At 41.6% G+C, this 14,367-nt stretch overlaps 1 protein-coding gene across 2 annotated transcripts in view; it reads right to left on the minus strand.

Annotated features, from left to right (window-relative positions):
- Nucleotides 1–14,367, minus strand: part of LOC126262936 (uncharacterized) — a 137,063-nt gene that overhangs the window by 76,378 nt on the left and 46,318 nt on the right. For both annotated transcript variants that reach the window (XM_049959871.1, XM_049959872.1), the window contains exon 10: nucleotides 7,287–7,447. In XM_049959871.1, coding sequence (XP_049815828.1) covers nucleotides 7,287–7,447 — 161 coding nt within the window. The remainder of the gene's footprint in view (nucleotides 1–7,286; nucleotides 7,448–14,367) is intronic.

Below are 14,367 nucleotides of genomic sequence, written 5' to 3' on the forward strand. Positions count from 1 at the left end.
ATATTTCCATTGGTCCCGGTGAAACTCCCATAGGAGCAATGTCACTCTTAACCTATTTTAATGAATCATGGTTTAGAAAAAGTCCACTTTTAAGGAACAAACATGAAACACTCTGCACATTAAAATCCAGTTTTTATGCAATTCTTAACGTGTCTGAGTGTGTTTTTGATTTATTTCAATTTTACACTGGTTTTACTTCATGTCGTGTGACAGCAGTATATGATAATTGATCGACACGTGTCTAGATCGAATTCCATGTAGTGATACAGGAAAAAGCACTGAATGAATCAGAAAGTGATATCTGCCTGACTACCATGCATCCCTGATCACATGATCTGACATCACAGTGGATGAGTTACGAAGCACGAGCTTTCAAGTGTTGTGTTGTCTTTCTTATAGCCGAATTAATATGTTTAATACTTTTGTGGAGTTTTGGCATGCAAACGCAGGAAGCTTACAATTGAGCAAAAGCTGATAATCATCCACAACGTTTTGTGCGGCATACTCATTTTCAAAAACAAGGAAGCTTTGTCAAATAGGAGGAACATCTGCATGTCAACGTTCAGTGAACCAGAAACTATTCTTTTAAAATGATTTCAAGGAATGAGAAGTGGCAGCAATCCTATAAGCAGAACAGCTCTACAAGAGAAATCTTGGGAAATCACCTTGAAGATCGGCATTAAAAATTTCAGTGCGTCAAACAGATGGTTAGGTTGTTTTGAGAAATGTCACAAGCTCTCATTTCACAGTATAAGTGGAGAGAGAGAGAAAGAGAAGCTGTGGACTTAGAAAACGTAAACCACTGGGAGAACACTACATAGCTGTGATTAATACAGGCTTATGAGTACAGAGACATTTTTAACGCATATGAAACAGGTGTTTTTTTAATGATTTACTTCCTGCAAAAACTTATTCTGTTAAGGGAGAAAAATGCCACACAGTTTAAAAAAGTAAAGAGAGAATGACTGCACTATTGTATGTAAATAGTGATGGGAATGACAACTTGTCATCACTGACAATATGGAAATTTAAAACTTCTAGGAATTTTAAAAACATTAATAAACTACCTTGTACTAATGAATACAACAGCAATGCCTGGATAACATCAGAAATCTTTGTCTAGATGCTTAAATGAGTGCAGAACCTAGGAAAGTATTACTTACAATATTATGAGAAGGAAAGTTGCTACTCACCATATAGTGAAGATGCTGAGTCACAGATAGGCATCTCCGCTATATGGTGAGTAGCAACTTTCCTTCACATAATATTGTTACATTCCATCCTGGATTTTCCATTGTTTGAAAATATTACTTACAATTGGCCGATGCCCTGTACATCTAAAGGATACATCATATCTGAGAAATATTAATGTTGAACCAAACAATGGAAAATCCAGGACGGAATGTAACAATACTATGAAAGTGAAAGTTGTTACTCACTATGAAGTGGAGATGCTGAGCCACAGATAGGCGCAACAAAAAGTTATATTGCCTTTCGGCCAACAAGGCCTTTGTAAAACATAGATGACACACACACACACGAAACTCTCACACATGACTGCAGCCTCTGGCACCTGAAGCCACACTGCGAGCAGCAGCAACAGTGTATAATGTGAGTGACAACTGGGTGGGAGTAAGGAGGAGGCTGGGGTGCGAGGGGGAGGGAATGCAGTGTAGGGGTGAGAGACAGTGAAGTGCTGCTGGGGAGCACAGAGGAATAACGTGCAGAGAGGGTAGGGCAACTAGGTGCAGTTGGGAGGTTAGATGGAGGGAAGGGTGGAGGTATGGGGGGGGGGGGTCTGTAGTGGAAAAGGAGAGAAGTAAAAAGACTGGGTGTGTTGTTGGTGGAATGAGGGCTGTGTAGTGCTGGAATGGGAACAGGTAAGGGACCGAATGGGTGAGAACAACGACAAGGTTGAGGCCAGGAGGGTTACGAGAAAATAGAATACATTGCAGGGTGAGTTCCTACCTGCACAATTAAGAAAAAATGGTGTTGGTGGGTAGGATCCATGCGGCACAGGCAGTGAAGCAGTCACTGAAATGAAGGATATCATGTTGGGCAGCGTGCTCAGCAACAGGGTGGTCCACTTGTTTCTTGGCCAGTTTGTTGGTGGCCATTCATGCGGACAGACAGCTTGTTGGTTATCATGTCCACTTTGAATGCAGCACAGTGATTGCAGCTTAGCTTGTAGCTCACATGACTGGTTTTGCAGGTAGCCCTGCCTTTGATGGGATATGTGATGTTTGTAACTGGGACAAGAGTAAGTAGTGGTAAGAGGATGTATGGGACGGGTCTTGCATCTAGGTCTATTACAGGGATATGAGCCATGAGGTAAGGGGTTGGGAGCAGGGATCGTGTAGGGGTGGACAAGTATATTGTGTAGGTACGGTGGACCACAGAAGGGGAGGGGTGGGAAGGGTAGTGGGCAGCACATTTCTCATTTCAGAGCAAGATGAGAGGTAGTCAAAATGCTGGTGGAGAATGTAATTCAGTTGCTCCAGTCCTGGATGGTACAGAGTCATGGGGGGAATGCTCCTCTGTGGCCGGACGGTGAGACTTTGGAAGGTGTAAAGATAAGGCACAGGATATTTGTTTTTGTACAAGGTTGGGAGGATAATTATGGTCTGTGAAGGCCTCAGTGAGACCCTCAGTATATTTCGAGAGGGACCGCTTGTCACTACAGATGCAACAACAATGGGTGGCTAGGTTGTATGGAATGGACTTCTTGGTATGGAACAGGAGGCAGCCATTGAAGTGGAGGTACTGCTGATGGTTAGTAGGTTTGATACAGACAGAGGTACTGATGTAGCCATCTCTGAGGCGGAGGTCAACATCTAGGAAGGTGACTTCTTGGGTTGAGTAGGACCAGGTGAAGTAAATGGGGAAGAAGCTGTTGAGGTCTTGGAGGAATGTGGACAGGGTGTCCTCATCCTCGATCCAGATTGCAAAGATGTCATAAATGAATCTGAACCAGGTGAGGGGTTTGGGTGTTTAGGAAGGATTCCTCTAGTTTACCCATGAATAGATTGGCATAGGATTGTGCCCATAGCCGCACACAGGATTTGTTTGTAGGTATGCCTTCAAAGGAGAAGTAATTGTGGGTGAGGATGTAGTTGGTCATGGCAACTAGAAAGGAGGTTGTTGGTTTGGAATCCATCGGGCATTGGGGAAGGTAATGTTCGACAGTGGTAAGGCCATGGGCATTATGGATGTTAGTGTAATGGGAGGAGGCATCAATAGTGATGAGCAGGGCAACCTGTGGTAAAGGGACAGGAACTGTGAAGAGTCAGTGGAGGAAATGGTTGGTATCTTTTATATGGGAGGGTAGGTTCCAGGTAATAGGCTGAAGGTGTTGGTCTACAAGAGCAGAGATTCTCTCTGTGGGGGCACAGTAACCAGCCATAAGAAGCATCCTGGATGGTGAGGTTTCTGGACTTTGGGAAGCATGTAGAAAGTAGGAGTGCACGAAGTGGTTGGGGTGAGCAGAGAGATGGACTCCGGGGAGAGGTTCTAGGATGGGCCTAAGGATTTGAGGAGCGACTAGAGATCTGCTGGATTTCTGGAATGGTGTCACTGTGGCAAGGATTGTAGGTGGAGTATCTGACAGATGGCAGTGTCCTCCTGCCAGATAATCCTTGCAGTTCAAAACAACAGTGGTGGGGCCTTTGTCCGCAGGTACGATTATGAGGTCAGGATCAGTTTTTAGATGGCAGAATGCAGTTCTTTCAGCGGATGTAAGGTTAGTTTGCATGTTTAGAGATTTGGGGAATGATGCTGAGGCAATGTTCGTGGCTAAGAAATACTGGAAATTTAACTTGGGGTGATTTGGGGGACAGTGGGGGTGGATCATGGTTGGATGGAGGAGTGAACTGAGTCAGGCACGATTCAACATTGGTTTTGGTCGAGTCTGATTGGTAGGTTTGTGGCGAAAAAATTTTTACACTGTAGGGACTGGAAGAAGGAGAGAAGGACTTCAACAAGTCCTGAATTATTGGGAGTGGGGAAAAAGGTAAAGCCTTTGAAAAGGACTGATATTTCTGTGGGGCTAAGGCTTCTACAGGAAAGGTTCACGACTGTGTTTTGGGTCTGTTTAGGTTCTGGATTTTGTGTGGTGGTGGGAGTGAGTTTTGTAGAGTGGGGTAAATGTAGTAGGTCTGCAAGACACAGCTTGTCAGCTACAAGGAGGTATGGGGGAGGTTGTTGTAGAGGTGGTGGACAGTGGTACTCCAAAGCGGGAGTAGGAAGTGAGCAGGGTGGAGAGTTTTTTGAGGTGGCATTGTGCATGTTGCTCTAGTTCCTGGACGGCAAGAGTTTCAGGAATTTGGGATTGCACAGCAAGAGAATTTTATAGATGGAGTTCCTGTTCCTTTACCACACTGTGCCCTGCTCGTCACTATTATTGCCACCTCCCTTTATATTAACATCCCTAACACCCACAGCCGTACCGGTGTTGAACACTACCTTTTCCATTGTCCAACAGATTCCAAACCAACAACCTCCTTCCTAGTTGCCGTGACCAACTCTATCCTCACACACAATTACTTCTCCTTTGAAGGCATTACCAACAAACAAACCCAGGGTGCAGCTATGGGTACCATTCTTTGCCCAAACCCCTCACCTTGTTAAGATTCAGTGGTGACATCTTTGTGATCTGGACTGAGGGCAAGGACACCCTATCCATATTCCTCTAGAACCTCAAAACCTTCTCCCCATTTGCTTCACCTGGTCCTCCTCAACACATTAACCCACCTTCCTCAATGTTGAACTCCACTTCGAAGATAGCTACATCGGTACCTCTGTCCATATCAAATCTATTAACCACCAGCAATACCTCCACTTCGATAGCTGCCACCCACTACACACCAAGAAGTCCCTTACATACAGCCTAGACACCTGTGGCTGTCACATCTGAGCAATCCCTTTCGAAATATACCAAGGCTCTGAATCAGGCCTTCACAGACCATAACAACCCTCCCAGCCTTGTACAGAAACAGATCTCCTGTGCCTTATCCTCCAGTCACTCACCACCTTCCAAAGTCTCACCATCTGGCCACAGAGGTGTATTCATCTCATAGCTCAGTAGCATCCAGGACTAGAGCAATTAAATCACATTCTCTGCCAGGTCTTTGACTTCCTCTTGTCATGCCCTGAAATGAGGAATGTCCTACCCACTGTTCTCCCCATCCCTCCCACTGTTATATTCTGCCACCCACTGAACCTACGCAATACTGTTGTCCACCTATTCCCTTCTCTGTTTCCACGCCACAGCTTTCTATTCCACAAGTGCACCCAGAGTCATTTTACTTCCATCCCCCCAGCCTCCTGATTGCAGCTAGCTGCCTTATCCTCTCTCCATAGCCTGCCCTCCCTCTCACTCCACCACCACGCATCAGCTACCCCCACCACCACCACCCACATATCTTCTCCCATTATGCGTAGCTGCTCACAGTCTGGCCCTGGCAGCCAGAGACAGTGGTCATGTGTGTGTGAGAGCTGCATTTGCTTGCTTGTGTGTGTGTGTGTGTGTGTGTGTGTGTGTGAGAGAGAGAGAGAGAGAGAGAGAGAGAGAGAGAGAGAGAGAGAGCTCTACTGTTGTGTCTGTCTGCAATTCAACACCTCCGCTATATGGTGAGTAGCAATCTTCCCTTTCCATAAAATTATCATTTTCCATCCTGAATTTTCCATTATTTGATTATGTTTATTTTAAAATGGCTGCACTCTTACAGTAATGTAACTGACTAATAATGTAATAGTGTGAATATAATAGAGGGAAACGTTCCACGTGGGAAAAATATTTCTAAAAACAAAGATGATGTAACTCACCAAACGAAAGCGTTGGTATGTTGATAGAGACACTAACAAACACAAACACACACACAAAATTCAAGCTTTCGCAACCCACGGTTGATTCATCAGGAAAGAGGGAAGGAGAGGGAAAGACGAAAGGATGTGAGTTTTAAGGGAGAGGGTAAGGAGTCATTCCAATCCTGGGAGCAGAAAGACATACCTTAGGGGGAAAAAGGGACAGGTATACACTCACACACACATACATATCCATCCGCACATATACAGACACAAGCAGACATATGTAAAGGCAAAGAGTTTGGGCCAAAACTCTTTGCCTTTACATATGTCTGCTTGTGTCTGTATATGTGCGGATGGATGTGTGTGTGTGTGTGTGTGTGTGTGTGTGTGTGTGTGTGTGGGCGCGCGCGCGAGTGTATACCTGTTCCTTTTTCCCCCTAAGGTAAGTCTTTCCACTCCAGGGATTGGAATGACTCCTTACCCTCTCCCTTAAAACCCACATCCTTTCGTCTTTCCCTCTCCTTCCCTCTTTCCTGATGAAGCAACCGTGGGTTGCGAAAGCTTGAATTTTGTGTGTGTGTTTGTGTTTGTTAGTGTCTCTATCAACATACCAACACTTTCGTTTGGTAAGTTACATCATCTTTGTTTTTAGATATAATAATGTAATAGGATAGATAAAAATTCTACTCGCCAAGCAGCAGCAGGGGAACACACACACACACGCACACACACGAAAGGATTTAACTTTTACAAGCTTCTGGAGCCAATGGCTGCTTCTTCTGGCAGAAGGGTTGAAGGATTTGAGAGGTATAGGAAAAGGGATACAGTTCAGAAAAGTCACATAGAACCCTGGGTCAGGGGAGACTTACTGGATGGGATCAGAAGGAAAGACTAGTTTCTTTCCTCGCCCACACTACCTAACAGAATCCACCCCAATAGAGCTGCAGTGATGGCACACTATAGTCGTGTAGGTGTATGTGTATTCTGTTAACTCTGAAGAAGGACGGATGAATTCATCTGGAAGTTTAGCAAAACTGTCTTGTTTATGTGCCTACTGATTCTTCACCTCAACTATACAGTGACTTGTTACCTTTACTCTGGCTGGTATTTATGTTTCACTGAGGGCTCTCCATTGCCTGACTTACACATTTCTAATTTTATTTATTTGCTGCTTGCAAAAAAATATTACTTTCATTGCTAGTATAGTTATTTTGTTGACATTATAGTATGTTGGAGTAATACACAGATAACACGAATATAGTATGAAATGGTTCTGAAATCTACACTGACTGTTCCAATAAGCACATTATCAACCAAGTTAAACAGCCATTTTCTGCTCCTGCCTGCCATTAAGTGTTACATATCTTTTCTACATGAGTTGTAAGAGGAGGATAATTTTTGTGGTTGCCAATACGCTAACCACCTATTAGAATTAGACACACAAAGCAATGTAAAAACTGTGTTTGAAGATACTTAGTTACCTTGAAGTAAGAGGATCAGCATCTTCTGGTGCTGCCATTGTGCCCACAAGACTAGCAACCTTCTCATCTAGCTCATGCCATTCGGCTGTAGACTGTACTTGCTGCAGAAGGCGAAGAATGTGTACCTGCCGACACAAAATGTTTCGGCACACGAGCACAACCTGAAACAGAAACAATCTACTAGTAATTACAATAACAGGCGATAAACATTGCAGAGAGACAGAAAATAATATTTATTTTACAAATACTGAGACGAGAAACTCGTACCACATACGATGTGCTGAGCATTGGATGTGAAAGAAAGAAGTTCCGTAGTGTCTGCCTGCATGCAAGCATTCTTTTTCAGAGTACACAACTGCCATACAGTACATGGCAGAGGGATATCCCTTTCCTGTTCCACTCGCAAATGGAGCATGGAAATGACTATCTGCATGCCTCCATATGAGACTTGTCTTCACAGTTCTTATGTGAAAATTACATTGGTGGCAGTAGAATCATCCTGAAGCTAGCTGCAAATGCCATTTCTCCAAATTTTCTCAATAGCGTTTCACAAAGAGAATGTCATCTTCCTTCCAGGGATTCCCATTTCAGTTCATGAAGTACCTCCGTAATACTCGTGTGCTGACCGAACCTATCGGTAAAATTCCAACAGCATGTCACTGAATTGCTTCAATGTCTTCCTTTAATCTGGTCTGGTGGGTATCCTAAACACATGAGCAGTAGTTTATGGAGTAACCAAGGGTTGCTTATTACTGGCACCTTAGATATTTTCTTGAATACATTAGAAGAAAAATTTTTTGCACCCACAAATGCCCTAACCAAGAAAATTCTTAATTATTTCACATATGTGGTTTACACGCTCGCCCTTATAGATGGAGATGAACTTTACATGTAACATATCCATCAAGAATTTAATAAATATCCTAAAATGCACTTCAGCCATGGAAGCAGAAACGAAGAAATCAATTAATTTTCTGAACCTCACATTTACCAACAACAATAATTCACACATTTTCAAAATTTACAGAAATTACACAACTGACAGCATCATATATGCTAATTCATGCCACCCAAAGGTACACAAGCACATATACTTCGATGCCATGATCAACAGAATATAAAATCTACCACTAAACCAAGATGCCATACAATACCTTACAATACACCTAACAATATATAGGACAACAAAATAGCACAGACCCGGTAATGCTGATATTCAAAAGAAAAACTACACCTATGCAATCAAAAAACACAAGGACATAAAATTATCCAGAGAAACACCAAAAAAGTCTAAAGCAAAAGCCTAAAGTAACATACATACCAACAACATACTTAGGCACAATATCAAATAAATTAAATGCACTAATGAAAAATATAATTAGCCAATTCACATATAGAAGGAACACCTATATCTGACATAGACTTTACTCAAGAAAAAACAAAATTATCAAAGTACACACAAACCCTGGCATATACAAAATCGAATGTCAGGATTGCAATAAATTTCACGTAGGACAGAGTTCAATACAAGATATCGAGAGCACATGAGAATTAGTGAAAATAATCTATTTGCATTCTTTAACCAACTAAAGAAAGATAATCAGAATGCAGAACCAACGGAGTTGCCAATGAAAATTTTACACATATACTCACAGGGACAGAAATCCACGTACACAAAATACAACAGCCTGATACCATTCTGAATGAATAAACAGATTTAAAACACAAACATTTTATTGAATACCTAACCAAAGATAATGGACAGACACAAACAGCTACACACAGACACATCAATTAGAAAGATCATACTTACAGCACAAATGAGAACAATATTTGATAGACACAAACAACTACACACAGACACATCAATACAGCACAAATGATAACAATAACACACCACAGCAACTGTAACCAAATAGCATCTTTAGCCAACTGTCACAACTGTGAAGCCTGACAATAAGACATCAAATCACAAAATTTATGAGGAAGGATGCCTAACAACTGCAGCAAAACACCAAACAGCTTATAGCATAAGAGTTCTAAATCTATACCACATTGTAATAAGAGAACAGAGTAACACTGACCACTGATGATATATGGACAAAAGTGCAAAATTTGTATATCTCAAAATACAATAATGGAAACTCCAAGATGGAATGTAACAATTTTATGAGAAGCAAAGTTGCGATTAACCATATAGCGGAGATGCTGAGTCGCAGATAGGCACAACACAAAGAATCATACATTCGCGCAAGCATACCTCACACACAGTCAGCTGCCACCTCTGGCAGTTCCAACAGGAATGCGACTGTCAAGTTAATAGCAATATGGAGTGGGGCGGGGAAGAGTGAGGGATAGCAGAATATGGTTGGGGGAGAGGAGAGCATTGCCTGTCAGAGTGTGCAGGGAGTAGAAACTGACAAGTGCAGTGTCAAGAAGTGGAGTGTGTATATATATATATATATATATATATATATATATATATATATATATATATATATTGGGGGGGGAGGGGTGCAAAAAAGGATAGAGTGGAAAAGGAGAGGAGAGGAAAAATAGGGGAGCAGGGAAGGGGAAAGGATGGACAGGTACATTAGCAGAGGGCAGCACACAAAAAGGGGGAGGGAATGTGAGAGGGGAGGAAGTGATAGGACGAGGGGGCAAAAACTGATGGGTGGAGGTTGTGGGGCCAGTAGGTTACTGTAGGTTGAGGTCGAGATAATTTTAGGACTGGAGAATGTGTTTTAAGGGTAAGTTCCATCTGCGCAGTTCAGAAAAGCTGGCGGCGGTGGCGGTGGTGGTGGTGGTGGTGGTGGTGGTTGAGGGGAGGGGATGTTCTACTTTGCCTTTGGCCACAGTTTGGCAGTGGCTGTTCATTCTGGTGGACAGCTGGTTGGTAGTTGTACCAATATAAAAAGCTGTGCAGTGGTTGCAGCAGAGTATAAAAGAGATAGGGGATCCAGTATTTGAACCAGAATTTAAGAGAGCTTTGGAAGCTCAAGGTTGAATAAGGCAGAAGGGACAGGTAACATTCCATCAGAACTTCTGAAATCATTTGGGGAAGTGGCAACACAACAGCTATTCATGTTGGTGTGTAGAATATATGAGTCTGGTCATATAATATCTGACTTTCGGGAAAACATCATACACACAATTCTGAGGATTGCAAGAGGAGACAAGTGGGAGAATTATCGCACAATCAGCTTAACTGATCATGCATCCAAGTTGCAGACAAGAATAATATACCGATCAATCGAAAAGAAAACTGAGGATGTTTCAGATGAGGATCAGTTTGGCTTTATGAAAGGTAAAGGCACCAGGGAGGTAATTCTGATGCTGCAGTTGATATTGGAAGCAAGACTAAAGAAAAATCAGACATGTTTATAGGATTTGTAGACCTGGAAAAAGTGGTCAACAACATCAAATGGTGCAAGATGTTTGAAATTCTGAGAAAAATAGGGGTAAGCTATAGGGAAAGATGGGTAATATACAATATGAACAAGAGGCATGAGGGAACAATAAGAGTGGAAGACCAAGAACGAAGTGTTTGGGAAAGGGTGTATGACAGGGATGCAGTCTTTTACCCCTTCAGTTCAACTGATACATCAAAGAAGCAATGGCAGAAATAAAAGAAAGGTACACAAGTGGAGTTAAAATTCAAGGTGAAAGGATATCAGTTATACCATTCACTCATGACATTGCTATTCTGAGTGAAAGCGAAGAAGCAGTTGCAGGAAGTGTTGGGGAGTGAGTCTCAGGTCACCAGCACTGAGAAGCCTAATGCGGGGTTGGCTCAGGAGACCAACAGCATAGGTGAATTATGTACGAATTTTACAAAGGAGGATCGGGTAGAGATAGTGGGTGGAGAAGGGAGCAGTCTTGATAGGGACGGGGAGTATGATGTAGGTGGTGACCTGGTAAAGATAGTTACTCAAACTGGTGGCACTAATGTGCATTTCGTGCAACTGTTTCAGCGTCATGATCGGCCTCATATTAATTCAGCTGTTAGGCACGTTAACATGGGGCTGGGGAGGGTGCTGATGGTAGAGGGCATGGGTCACATTTCAGGGGTATCATGTGGGTCTATCAGTAGATCGGGTTTCACTAGGCATGGCGTGCACCTCAATAGGTATGGGAAGGGGAGCCTGGCAAAGCTTATAGGTGACAATGTATTGGGTGGTGGTGGGGTCACTCATGGAAAAATTCCTGTAGTAGTTGGTGTTAAGAGCTGCACCTTTCTTAAATTGAGTCAGCTATTAAGTATACCTGCTTAAAGGAAGTCCCTCTAACTAAGGGGTCACCTTCAGAGGACATCATGTTTCCAAGTAGAGAAGGAATTAGCATATTTCATCAAAATATAAGAGGTATTAGAGATAAAGTTAGTGAACTACTTATAGAAGTTGACTCTGAAATTGTTGGTATGTCGGAGCATCACTTAAATAATTTAAAACATGGCAACAGTATGTGCAAACGGAAAGTCCAGGATGGAATAACAACAGTATAATGAAAAAGATAATATTACTACGTACCATAAAGAGAAAATGCTGCAGACAAGCACATTGTCTCCTCTGTATGGTGAGTAACAATCTATTGGTATGACTATCACCAAGTTACCATTTAGGATGAATGGGCACAGGCAGAGGGTATGTACTGACAACACAGAATATAGAATATCCTCTTGCTCAGCATGCTCTACAACATGACAGTCATGACCTCGGTGCCTATTTCACAGTACGTGCCATCCGAATTCTTTCTCCAGACATAAGTTTCTCAGAACTCTACAAATGGAAAATGGCACTACACGTCCTTGGCTCTCGCCACCCACCTGGCCTTAATTTACGTGGATTTATTCAGTCTCAGCATTTCTTCACAGCAATTATTCCTTTCTTCACTTTCTTTTAGTTTTATACATCTTTCATTTTTTGCCCAGTTCATGATTTGCCATCCCCCTCCCACCTCTATCCCATACAATGAACTCAGCTTTTCACTCTTATTAACTTGTGCACAGTATTTTAGCAATAACCTCTGTCTTGCATATTACTCTATTTTTCACCTTTAAGTTCTCAGGTTTTCAAATCCCATCTGTTGCAGTTTCCAACAGTCTTTCCTTTTCACCCTGTCCAATAAATCTCCCCTGATCTGGTATTCTGGGTGACTATTCCAGACTACAGTTTTTCTTAAACCTCACCAGTCCTTCATCCTTCCCCTTCAATCCTTCTGCCAGAAGAAGGAGACACTGGCTCCAAAAGCTAGCAAACTGTAATACCTTTTATTTGTGTGTTCTCCTCTCGCCACTTGGTGTGTAGATTTCTTTATCTGTTCAATTACTTATATTTTTTAAAAAATTATTAGTTTCATTGATAAATCTTTCCTTTTCATAGTACTGTAATTGTACATAGGTAATTCACACTGGAGACACACTAAATAGTTCTGAAATCCTTTTTCCTTCATTAACTAACCATATATCATGTAAATCAAGTTATTGTTGGAACACACAACTCATCTGCAATAGTAGCTTCTTACTTTACAGCTTTATAAATTAATATTTAGCTAATATGTACCTACTGAAATCATGAAATATTCTTTTGCTTATCTATAAATACCCCCCCCCCCTCCTCAAAAGTCTTCAGTTGGCACTAGGAGTCAGTGGCACTAACCTCTCGTCATCACTCAATTACTGAACAAAATGTGGCCCTAGTCATCTATCTTTATGAACTTCTTTGGTAAAATTCAGTCTGAGTTTGGAAATCAAGGCAGTGACATTGTGTAGTACTTAGTGTTGTAACTGTTTAATGCCTTTGTGAGAGTAACAACTCAGATAACATCTCAATGAAAATACGTGCCGCTCGCATTATTTGAAAATGTACGAAAGTTCATGGTTGACAATCAGCAAGCTAATATATCTCTGAGAATTTGTGGCCACTCTGATCTCATTAAGTAGTGAAGTGCAGAAAGTCACGCTGCCACCTGAACTGTTTCAATGAACACCCACGTGTCATTAAATATCTTTGTGAACTTCTTTTATCGGTACAAACAAGAATTGCATTTTTTGGTGTTGGCCATCATTCAGAAAGTCAACTTAAATTGAATAAATAACTGGACACGTGAGACTAGGAATAGTTCTGTTGAATATGTTATTGTTTAATACTGTTCAACATCCAAAAAGTTTTCAGTTTCAAGGTGACAAACTTGTGGTGCTACCAAGAAGAAGAGGCTACAACCAGTTAGTACCATTATAACCTTGATCCACCCACTGCTTTGATTAATGTTTCATTTCTGCCATGAAATAGTACACCCATGTACTGATTACAGCAACAAATCAGCACACAAAATGAGTTTTTTTCATGGTTCAAACATTGTGGATTTTCCATGTGAGCATTCCAAAACTTTAGCATCCATCTTGTGCTGAGGAGGTCTTTCATATGCATCATCAACAAAAGAAGAATGTACATATTAAAACTGAGCTACTAAATTATCAACTGTTGAGAATGATGGAGCTGACTTCTTTTACACCTCCAACATTTTCGATAAATATCTGCTGGCAATGAACTATCAAAACCAGAGAATTAGCCAGTGTTATTTACTGACATTGCCACTTCAGACACTCATGCCATTTTACTATTTGTCACATTAAAAATGTTATTTCTTAAAAAATTATGATGCAAAAAGGTACTGTATGTGTGGTGAAACCCTGCCCCGATGTAAGAGAGGGTCTCATGGAACCTAATCAGATCAGGTTGAATAAATAAATAAAATTATATGATGGCACAGCATTCCAACCAACCACTTCAATTACACACAATACGGCTACTAACTCCAAACAGACAATACTGTTACACAAATTAAGCCCCAACTTCATTTGGACTCTTTTGTGCAACACATACCAGTATATCAAAATCGAGCTGAGAATTTTTTGTCCTGCCCCTACGAACCACTCGTTACTGCTCTTGCAGCTGAATCACTGCAGGTTGTTGGATCTGAAAGCAAACTGCAAATTGCTGTTCCACAATGAATCAATTGTCATTGAGAACTTTGGTGAAGAAAACACTCCTAAGTTGGATATTAAAGCCTTCTCAGATAA

The sequence above is a fragment of the Schistocerca nitens genome, chromosome 6, assembly GCF_023898315.1.
Source record: "Schistocerca nitens isolate TAMUIC-IGC-003100 chromosome 6, iqSchNite1.1, whole genome shotgun sequence".
In the NCBI taxonomy this organism is placed as follows: Eukaryota; Metazoa; Arthropoda; class Insecta; order Orthoptera; family Acrididae; genus Schistocerca; species Schistocerca nitens.